This window comes from Lactuca saligna, chromosome 3 (assembly GCF_052625555.1).
Source record: "Lactuca saligna cultivar CGN05327 chromosome 3, ASM5262555v1, whole genome shotgun sequence".
Classification (NCBI taxonomy): domain Eukaryota; kingdom Viridiplantae; phylum Streptophyta; class Magnoliopsida; order Asterales; family Asteraceae; genus Lactuca; species Lactuca saligna.
In genome coordinates this window covers 17,910,528-17,922,328 of record NC_136419.1, presented here as the reverse complement: position 1 = coordinate 17,922,328, position 11,801 = coordinate 17,910,528, and the positions used below count along the sequence as shown (strand labels likewise).

The 11,801-nt window shown below is 34.8% G+C and overlaps 1 protein-coding gene across 3 annotated transcripts; it reads right to left on the bottom strand.

Moving 5' to 3' along the window:
• Positions 1 to 3,490: 3,490 nt before the first annotated feature.
• On the bottom strand, positions 3,491 to 7,966 carry LOC145034618 (inactive poly [ADP-ribose] polymerase RCD1-like). Of its 3 annotated transcripts, none has more exons than XM_078983070.1 (8): positions 7,584 to 7,966; positions 6,732 to 6,846; positions 5,163 to 6,326; positions 4,779 to 5,041; positions 4,558 to 4,655; positions 4,184 to 4,378; positions 3,979 to 4,100; positions 3,491 to 3,888 (listed from the first exon to the last, which is right to left on the bottom strand). In XM_078983070.1, exons 3-7 carry the CDS (start codon positions 6,203 to 6,205, stop codon positions 3,999 to 4,001), a joined length of 1,701 nt encoding a protein of 566 aa, XP_078839196.1. In that variant the 5' UTR covers positions 6,206 to 6,326; positions 6,732 to 6,846; positions 7,584 to 7,966; the 3' UTR covers positions 3,491 to 3,888; positions 3,979 to 3,998. The 3 variants fall into 3 exon arrangements, with proteins under 3 accessions (XP_078839196.1, XP_078839194.1, XP_078839195.1); XM_078983068.1 differs by having other exon boundaries at positions 4,558 to 4,658; positions 7,584 to 7,964; XM_078983069.1 differs by having other exon boundaries at positions 4,558 to 4,658; positions 6,732 to 6,841; positions 7,584 to 7,964.
• Between the last annotated feature and the right edge of the window lie 3,835 nt (positions 7,967 to 11,801).

Sequence of the window (11,801 nt, the reverse complement as noted above, 5' to 3'; positions counted from 1 at the left end):
TCTCTCTCTCTCTCTCTCTCTCTCTCTCCTAGAACAATCTTAGAATTCACTAGCAATTTTGGCTCACATTTTCTATGCCTAGAGTCTTGAGTGTCCATTTGGATTATCATAGACGGAAATTCTTGTAACCCGAACGTAATGTAGAAATATCAGTTCGGAAAACGAACTCACACAATCCACTAGAAATCCGGTTCTTGAGTTCTTCACCATAACCTTAATATATGTGTCTATACCCCCAACATGTTCTTGGATCCCATTTATGTACATATACCATTAAAGTGGAGCATATCAATAAAATTCATATACATCCTATGGTTGTTTAACTTTAACTTATATCAGTCTAATGGTCTCAAATGGAGAGGCTTATTTATCTTAATATTGTTATGTATTATTATGTGCTTATCCGAAATAAATCCCAACACTTGTAACATGTTTCTTTAAGGGCTTTAACATAGAAAGAACCAACATGCCTTGTTTCAAAAGATTTGTTGAATTGATGTCTTTTATGGATAGCGATGTCAAGCATAACTCAAAACACGATAGTGATGACATCCTTTTATGCATTTGCACATATTATTCTAGGGGATCAAAAAATATATAAAAAAACAAAACACTAGTAAATTATTCCTTTCACCATTCAAATCAAGATAATTAATAAGCCTTTTTGCGTGGAGCTCAAAAGTAGCTCACATGACTGTTTTTCACTTGTGAGAGTAAAAAGTTATAATAAACAGAAACCATAAACCCTCCAAGTACGCACCTCATATTTATAAAGAAAATACTGATTGTATTGGTCCACAAAAAAAATCTACATTGTAAAATACACATACAAATTCAACTTGAAGATTGAAGTATAATCATAGACAAGAAAGAAATACCACATTAATGTGGTGTAGCTTTGCTAAATACCCATGTTGAGTTGATAGGAAAAGAGCATATATAATATATTCTTTTAAAGGCTTGACATGAAGAACTAAAAGTTGGGGAACATATTGAATCTTTCTCTATGACTTTGGGCTACGAATAGCTCTATTTAGTGCCCTACAAATCCTTGGAAAGAAGTGAGTGAGCAGATCTTGACAAGAACCCATTAACAGATTTCGCTTTTGTTTAATCAAATCATTCTTTACCCCAATATACTTTGTTCCATTCTCACTAACCATTTATGTCGTGTTTTCTCTTGCGTTTGCTTTTTTCTCAATTCCCTAGTTCTATTCCAATTTTCGAAGAGAAGAAAAAGTAGGGGTGACATTGTGTAGCTACAGGTAGATAAGAGAGACCCTACCAATTTATGTGATAGTCCAATCATACATATAGCTAGCATAATGGTTCTCTTTTTTATCTAAGTCAAAGTAAAAAAGGTCATTCATATAACTGGATGCCATGTGGTATTGTGTACAAATAGTTTACAACACAAAAGTCTATATCAAACAAGTTTCAGCCGTTTTTTACTATTTTTTATTGGGTGTTTGTTGAAACATCCCTACTAGTTTACCTGGCAATGTGAAAGTATGAAATCGGTGGAAGACCAGTGCATCAATATGCGATTGCTTTTATATTATAATATATAGTAGTTATTGGTGGAAAATAAACCTGAAATTGTTATGTTCATAGAATATGTTCCTTTCGAGATGTTAAGAACTACAGAAAACGACAACATGTTGACCATGATATCTTTGAATAGATCTTGCTACATATCATAAGTGTTCATTCTTGGATCAATAACACGATCACCATAAATATCTAAAGAAACGAGAATAATCACACACACAAATAAATATATATATATATATATATATATATATATATATATATATATATATATATATATATATATATATATATATATATATTGATTCAGTCGATATGACTTACGTCCAGGCTTAGAAGGAAATATTCGTATTCTTGAAAAAATAATATTACAATTCTGCGTGACCTTTTAAACGATAGCTACCATTGGTTACATATATAGCCAAAGTACAATATTAACCCTAGCTAGAAACCATTTTGGGTCTCTATTTTGTTAGGCTGGAGGAAGTGGTGCCACCAAAACCGCACTTCCTCCTATGCCACATAGACGCCAACTCAGATTTTTTTCTTATTTCATCAACTAGAAACCGCAATGAGGGAGTGGGAAAAATGTTAGGAGAGAGAAAAAAAAAAAAAAAAAAAAAAAAAAAGATAATTGGTTGAGAGAAGAGAGAGAGTGCAAGTAAAAGAGGAGAAAGAGAAAAAGAAGTGCGGCCATGGACTACCACACTGCGGCCAAAACCGCAGAGAACTGCAGCCTGGGAACGGTGTGCACGGCTGAGGTGGCACAAACCGCGGCCCCAAACCGCAGCCACACCTCTAGCCTTAGCTAATTATATGCTAGTTAGCTAGTGGTCAGCTTGCTACTGGTAAGCTAGCTACTCATACGCTAGCTACCAATCAGGTAGCTCAAATCACATCTAACAATATATTGTGTACAACTTTAGCCATTAGAAAGCATATCTTTGTGTGAAAACTGTAAAGTTGGTGCTAATGGCTTTATTTATGTTTTTCCTTTGTTTTTGCTTTAGTTGGACCCTTGGAATCCAAACCAACTGTAGTAGTAGCATACAAGACAATTATAGGTAATCGTGAACAATACTAGAAAGTGGGCCATAATGTAATTTGTCACATGTTTTTTACGAGCGGGGGTAACAGACTAATAATAGCATCCTCAACATAAAATGTCGATGTATTATGTTGATCCCTTGGATTTTTGTGAAGCTGAAAACATCAGTTGTCAGAAAACGCGTATTCTTGATATTGTTGCATATTTAGATTACAGTCAATGTCATTTTTAAATTGTAACGAAACATGTAAGGTTACCTAAAAATGTTTTACTTTATATGTATTAAGATTTAGATTTCAAAAATTGGTCTATGTTCCAACATTAGCTTTAATTATTTCCCACTTTCTATTTTCTTGATCTACTCTTATATTTAATACATTACGATCGATTTAGATTTGTGTCGATAGTTTTCATAATTCAAATGTTTATAATTTTGGTTTCAAACATTGTGTAAAGTGGTATATATAGTACAAAATTTTAGTACTTAAATTTGCCATATAAGGTAGAACGTTGAGAAACATTTTGTACTATTTTTCCTTAATGTTATCACATTGTGTTGGAAAACGTGTTACTGTGACTTCTGAGGAAAGTTTGGAATAAATCTCAGTATAATATGTTCGTTGTGTTGTTTCCTCGAAAACAGACATGCTGTGTAGTACTTGTATTTCTGCCTTTTTGGTTTGATCATATTTTATTTATTAATCTTAATTGTAAGCAGTCAAGAAGAAATGTGGCAAAAAAACATTTTAGCAAAACATATTATTATACTTAGAAACGATTTCATTGGATTTTTTCAACATGGAACAACAATAACAAACGAATGTGAAACAGATATTTGCAGCACAAGTAGGAACTACATATGGTTAATAATCATATCAACAGACCATAGAATTTTCTAGTGTAAATGTGTGATTTAAAATCGTATCCCACAATATTTGGCAACATTACATTTTCAATCCATATCACCAGTTTAATGTTTGAAGCATAATAGCTGAAGAGATACAAAGCTTATACTCGATGGCACATTTAATGTAATGTACCTAAAAAAGGAGGGAGTTATATATGTATATTCTTATAGAACATCAAAAATTATAACCTAACATTCTAAAAAGTTTAAACCAAAAATAAATTTCAAAAAATAGTAAATACCAATCTAACTACACAAATCCAAACCCATATTTTCAAAGTTGAAACCTCACAAAAGAGATCAAGATTTTCGCCACCACCTTAAATTCCCCTCACTCACTTATTTTACTTCTGTTGCCTTTTACCAGAATACGACTATGATGCTGCCAAAAACATAAATAAATAATAAGATCTTAAACACTCGAAAATATTATTTTATTATTTATATAAAATGCAAAACTATTGAGACTAACCGAGGAAGGAGCTGAATGAGTTAAGCTTTGGACTGGAGACTGGATATTGTAGACCTTAATATCTCATCCCCAACTATTGATCTCAACTTCTTAATAAACTCTTCACGGCTCGTTTTCTTTCCCTACATATAAAAAAAATCATTTATAAATTCAAAAATGATTCGATACAACAGACGATGATGAGTGTATTTGTACATGTACATACCCTAAGAGAATCATACAAGATACGAACTAGCTTCATGTCAGCTGGAGCTACTTTATCTGAAATAGCTTCAAAAAGCTTTGAGAATGGCATCCATGGGGAATTAGGAGCCCTAGAGGTGCTTGATCCAACACTCCCCACCTTTTCTAAAGACATAGGAGATGCTTTCCCACTTTGAAATTGCATTTCATTCTTTCCCTAAAAATTTAAAAAAAAAAAAATAACAATAATAACACAAAAAGAATCGATACAATCTTGAATATATGATAATATCACCTTCCAGTCACAAATTTTAAGGCTATGGTAGTAAAATAAGGTTTTTCCAGTCACAAATGTTTAATGTTATCTGTTAGGCTTTTACAAGTCAAAATACTCACCAATTTAAGTGGGGAGGAATCTATCATTAAGGGTCCATGGGGAGGTTGAGTTGTTAACTTTGACATGTCAACCCTACTTCGCTCTATAATCAGATTCCCTGCTGTATTATCATTCAGGAATATAATTAATTATAAGGTCTTTGCCTCTAGGATGATATATTAATGGGTTATTTTGTATTCATATTCATAGTTTAATTAAAAAAATAAAATAATATTACTACCTTGAGCAGTATGACTAGGAGACATCTTAAAAGTGAGTGTGTATTCCGGATAGATATGTGTATTCATATTCATATTCCAAACAACAAAATGATTTGGATTTTCCAGATTATCAACTCCACAGTCAAAGCACTCATCACTCGGGTAAAATTGTTTAGACCCCGGTAAAACAACTTCCATATTTCCCAATATTACACGGCATAAAACCATGCATTGTATTTGTATTTCTACCCCTTTTTCGTCAACATCACAAATAATATCTTCACTGTAACACCACCAAAACATTAGATCTTTTTCTTTTTCTTTTCCTTTTTCTTTTTCTTTTTTTCTTTTAAAAATAAATATCCCACGAAAACATAAAGCTTATATTTATATAACACCCATACCTGTTGTGGGCAGAATCGACAGCTGTAAAGTGGACCCCATAGCCATACCTTCCGAGTTTTAGCCCATCATGTCCTAGCCCATAAACCCCCTTGGTGGTGGTGGAGGTGGACCCCACGGGGCTTGCAAACCAACCGTATCTGACATTCGCGTTTCCACGAACCTTTTTTGTAATTTCAGCCTGTGCATGGAAAAGATCTAGCTTCGATTCCATAATACCACCACAACATTTCTTCACTTCAATTATATCAACCTTCAAGCCTTGACTTTGACTTTGACTTTGACTTTTTATAAACATATTTCTCACGGTTTCTTGATCCAAAGTAGGGGATGCAGCATCTTCTTCATCAATCTGTATTTTCTCAACACATTGGTCAGCTTTTGCATCTAGATGGTTTTTAGTTTGACCTTCCTGGTCAAATTTGACCCTCTTAACGTTTGACTCTTCCACACATTCCTCCAAACGATTGTTACTTATTTCGTTTAGTTCGATCTCAACATGCAACTTAATTTCAGGGTCTATTTCAATTTCACTATCTTTCTGAATTTCATAATTGTCAGGGAAAAAACAGCTACCTTTTTCATCAATCCAAGCTATCGGTTTTCGTGCCCCGTTTTTCAAATCTAATTCATTCATATGTAAAACATCTAACATTAGCTGACGCCCATTAAACTTCACTTCAAATGCTGTTGTTTTTGCCATGAAGTGTTCTTTAACCAAGTCAATAACATCCTGGGAGAAATCATTCCATTGACCACCTTCAGAGAAAAGGACACGTTGTGGGAGTCCACTTTTCATAAAATTTGAGTAGTTTTTTAGTAAAATTTTTGAGGAAGAGGAGCATGTGGACTTGAAGCTATTATTATTATTTTCTCTCTTTCTCTTTAGATTCTTGTTCAATATTGATGCAAAACCAGGCCTCACAACACCTAAAGCCCTGTTGCTAGATCTGGCTATTTGAGATAATAAGTGCTTCCTCTTTGAAGTAACAATGACTCGACTACCAGTGTTGTTGTCTGATACTTTAACCCATTTTGATGCCATTTTATCTACACGCTTAGTAGTTGTAGTAGTAGTAGTAGTAGTAGTAGTATTTACACAAGTCAACCTAAAGTCTAGAGCAATTTACTATACTCAAAATGAGGTGGAGAAGGAATTGCAAATCCTGCATAAACAGAAGCCATTACAATGAGTTACTTTTTAAAACATAAAGGAAAAAAAAAAGTGTCAATCAATGATGTACAATTGTCTACAGAATGATAAAACAATGTGAAGGCATAGAAGAGAAAGATGAAGACATGTTATTTATTTTTTTAAAAAGTGGCAACTGAAATAATATGTGTATGTATCCACAAAGTAATCCTGCACATTAAAGATACTCGGTTAGAGCATATACATAGCAAAAGTTGAGCTTCTGAGAGTTTAATCACTAGCAATAAAAACTCTTTATACAGGAACAATTGCTTTGAAGAACACCTCAATAAAGACAAAAGTGATTAATTACTATTATAACCAAAAGATGATCAAAGGAAAACATTAAATTAAGCAGATTGAAGGTATGAGAGCATACCATTTCTTAAAATTGGCTTCAGCTCCGCATAATGCGGCCATTTCCCTTCCATTGCTTGAGATAGACAAATTCTTAATCCTACCATAAAGTAATTACAGCTCTAACAAGTACTACACTAAAACACAAAACTTTCATCAGCACAAATATATAGGAAAACGTTATATTGAACCATGGTTCCTTATGTTGAAGTTAGGAAGTCTTGGTGTGAAGCATATTTTGCAGATTAAATTGTTTATGTCGCTCGGATTACAAAGATATCATGTTAAACAGTTGTTTCAATGTGTACACTTCTTTTGAGAAATATTATTTTATTGAAAACAAGCATACACAGTTGTTCCTTTTGATGTGATGTCTGTAATCCTCCATTTAATTCCCATCTATGTCAAATTAAAGCCACACATATGTGGATCCAACTCACAAATAAGTGGCATCCCTAAGTTTTGCACAGTGACTGACATAAAGAACACAATAAACAAAAATAAAATAATTGGAAACATTAAATTTTCAACTTCCTAACCCTAGAAAAATCTTGGACGATAGTTAACCCACATAATTGTTAATCAAACTCAAGGATAAAATCGATAATAAACAAAATCGAAAGAAAACAATAGTTTAATGATTGTTCAACAAAAAATACTGAAGGATTCATTTGATTTAATCTGGGAAGAGTTTGATAAAAAAAAAATTATATAAGCTGCCGGTTTTAGTGACGGATCAAACCATATCTTCCCACAAAAAGTTCAGATATCACATTAAAACACAGTTCAGTACGGATCTGTCAAAGATCCTAAGCAATACCCTCGAATCCGGAAAAAAAAAAAAAAAAGCATCAATTCGATCAAAAGAACTTACCAACAAAAGAACTATATAGCCTCAAGCATAAATCACCGACTTCCGATGGGTATCGATGAACAAGATCAATCTACAAATTGATCCTTAACTAAGTCGTCGTTTCTGCAAACGAACAAAAGGCCCAAAGTTGAACTTTGGAAAGCAGAACGCGAAGATAACAAGACAGCGACGTTAAAGAGGCGATGACTTGGAATTGATTGGGGTTTATGTATGTATGTGTGTTATGTGTGAAATTGTTGAAAGGGTTTTGCTTGGCGGAAAAGAAAACAGAGGAGAGAGAAACGTCGGCGAGGTCGCAATTAGGCGTTCGGGTTCCGGGGAAAATTATGTGAGATGATTTAGGGGTAGTTGTGGAAGAGACGTGACACGGCGACGTTTCGATGTGTACTAATTACCAAACAGGCCGTTTCTGACTTTGTAAAGATTACCTTTCACAAAATATAGAGTAAACGACAAGTTTGGTCCTTTCTTTGTAGAGTTTATATCTTATGTGCCATGTGATACAAAAATAAATTGTGTTAGCTCCTTGCTAACTGCTTCAACTTTCGACTAGGGCAGCAGCTCCCTCTTGCACAACTCCCCCGAACAGCCCAGATCTTTTCTAAGAGGTTAGGTAGGTGGTTGAGTCGAAGCGGAGAAGGAGACTAAGTCATCGGCCGTGCCGGGATTTCTTTCCTACTTCCAGCTGAATGAGGACCACACAGCCGTCAACCCTGCTGGAAGTGCTTTCTAGATCCAATCTCCTGGTCTTTCGTTCGCTATTCGAATGTCTGGACCAGTAGAAATGTTACTATACTTATGAGTATGGTTTTATTTTATTTTATATTTGATTCATGAGAACTATTCCATTTACCTTGTCGTTATTGCTTTGAAAATATCATTTTTCGATTATTCATATATTTTTATAGTTTTTTGTAACGTCTCAAAATTTAAGATCAAATATTTTATTTTTATAACAATAAAACTATCATCCAAAACGTTTTCATAAAACCATAATGAAATCAGAGTATGTCAATAATCATACAAATACATCAGAGTCAAATAAAATGTGGAACGATATGGTGTGTGTGATGTGGTCATCCCGAGCTCTTCCCCTTCGATCCGGAAGTATTTAAAACATAAACTAAAAACCGTAAGCACAAAGCATAGTAAGTTCCCCAAAATACATCATATCATACATATCAAACATACAACAGGTCATGCCCAACAATCATTAGGCCCCGCCTGGCGTTGAGCTCCACTCATAACAAATCTCTCAATAACATGAGATGGTCCCCGCCTCATTACATTCATCAGGCTCAGCCTAGTATCGAGCCTGGCCCGGCATTCATACAGACACATAAAACGCATGCAAAATCACTAAGACAAAAAGCATACAATACTCATCAAGCCCCACTTGGCATCGGACCCCGCCCGGTATACATATCATATACTACACATGTAATAGTCATATAGACAACTAGCATCCTAATCAAAATAAATCATGGATCGACATTGGTGCCTTCGACCCGTTAAACACTTTGAGGAGACTCACCTCAAACTGCTGAAAATCAGATAAATGCTCGGACTGTTGATCTGGAAAGTCAAATAATCAGTGAAACCGCAATTAATAATTTGACCATAAACAATAATTAGCAATCTATTTCATTTGTCCAACTCTTGGGATAAAAGACAATTTTACCATTCCTTACATGGCCTAATAACCAAGGCCCGATTGAATGGCTCCAAAAGCCCAATATGGGCTAAATCCTAAATGATGACCAAAACCCATAATGCGCCTAAATACAGGGATGCCCAATGCCTGATAAGGGCCCAAAGTTAGAAGGCTAGTGGCCGAACAAGGCTCACAACTCTCAATAGCCTAAAAACAGCCCAAACTGCAAAGCCCATGGATCAAGCCTGGTATGTTGTGCGTACCAGACATACACTCACTTGATCAGAAGATGATCGGACAACACTACGGCTTGTAAAAGTAGTATTCTTTGGTAGATCTGGAAGATATTCACAAAAACCGGGCTTCTCGCGGGCAGAGCTTCGTCTCATAAACTCTACTTCTCGGGATCTTCGAGCTTTGGGATTTACTTCGAAGCTCGGGGATGATACCGGGGCTTCGGGATATTTCTTGCACGAAAAACGAGGTAAAATGGGAGAGAGAAGAGATTTTGGAAAAGGAAGTCGGCTGCCCTTGCATGCCTTTTATAAAGGCTGAGACTTGCATGTACGTTAGGTGTAGTTCGGATAAGAGGGCCACGTGGCGAGGTTTCGGTGGTGGTACGCATCTCTCTGTCGGACCGCACAAAACCAAAGTACGCTAGGCGTACTTAAAGGTTACACGGGGCGTACCCTTCGGATCAGATCGAGTGACCCCTCGGTTTCGGATATTATCCGAATTAAAATTTATATTTTAATTATTTAAAAACTTCCAAAATTCATATCTTCCTCAGACGAACTCCGTTTTTGACGTTCTTTATATCCACGCGTAGCTTTCGTTTAGACTCTATCGGGTAATTTTGAATTTATTTTTATTATTTATTTTTAGTAGGTTGGGACAGGAAAACTCCGTTATAAATTCATAAGTTATTTATCTGATGTCCGTTTTCGGCTGTCTTTTCACCGTTGCACTACTAATGACGAGATCTTCGATTCTCGTTTAGATTGCTTCGACTAAAAATCACTCGATCTCATATTTGAGTTTCAAGTTGCATATTGCTAAGTCGAAACTTCGGAAAATCATAACTTCCTCATACGAAGTCAGATTTGGACGATCTTTTTATGCACGCTCTCGTTTTAACGAACTCTACAACATTCGTTTAGATCACTAAGGTTAAATATCGCTCTATCTCAAATTCACATTTTACGTCACTCAGTGTCGTGTCGGTTCTGTCGCGAAACTTCGACAGGTCATAACTTCTTCGTTATAACTCGGATTTTGGCATTATTTATATATCGGGAATCCTTGTTTCAACCACTACATCTTCAAGCAAAGATAACGAGCTTATCTCACACTTTACTTTTGACGTTTATTTTATTTTTAATTCATTAAATTTAGTAATTAAGAAAACAAACACGTAATTCACATAATACTCAAATATTTCATCATTAATACTTCAAAAAGAGTTACAAAGTTAACCTAGACTATTACATCAACGATAATGTCTAGCCTGGAAACGTGGGCGTTACAGAAAAACATCTAACAATTAAATGATTATGGTACATTGTTAGGTGTGTCAAACCTAACAAATAATAGCACTAGAACAGACTCCAAATACACTGTTGTAATGCACTAAAGAGTAGTACAAGGTAAGCATGGTCGAACCACAGAGACACGGGATAAAAGTCTATACATCTTTGCGCAAGGTACTTTGGTTACAAAAGGGGGATTTGTTTGCAAAAGTCAAATAATGAAAATAACAATCAACTTTGAAACATGCAGAAAATGAAATAGATTTGTAAACAAGTTGTAAAAGTGCTTCCAGTTCTAGTTCTCAATGTTTCCATTTAACCTGATTATGACTTGATGTAATTTGTGATTGCTATTCTAAGTTGGTACTGAAAGATATTAACACGCTCTAATACCTCTCGCTTGCCAAATTATCTAACTAAAACACGCTCTTTGACTAGACCTAGCTTTACTAATTCAACCTAAAGACGCTTTTAGATTGTATTGAAAAATTGCATTAAGTTTTGTACAAGCTTCCCAACAATGTTCATTTCTTCTCATACTCCCGAAAGTGTGAAAACATGTGATATATGTTTTACAATAAGAAAACATATTGCTTGTTACCAATTATTAAATTAATAGAACGATTAGGTGCCCTAAAAGTTAATTAACTACACAAAAATTCAATTCATGAAAGTGGCCAATCAAACACAAATCAAATTTAAGGGTTCTAGTTTAAACAAAAACATAATCACTAGAATAGAATCACAAATCAAACATCAAATCGTATGCTTCAAGTCAAGCAATCAACATGTTTTGAACAAGAACTAGAAACTAGGGTTTCTTAGCCACACATGGCTAAGAACAAATCAAACAAGAATAAAGATGGAATTGGAATGTTTAATTCTTACAAAAATGAAATCCAAAGTGTTTGAAATGATTAGGTCTTCTAAAAAACTCCAAGAATTCTCCCAAATTCACCCAAGATCGCCAAAAACTGCTCCAAAAACCGTCTCCCCCAAAAAATGATGTATCTTCCTATTTTAATTAATGTTCAC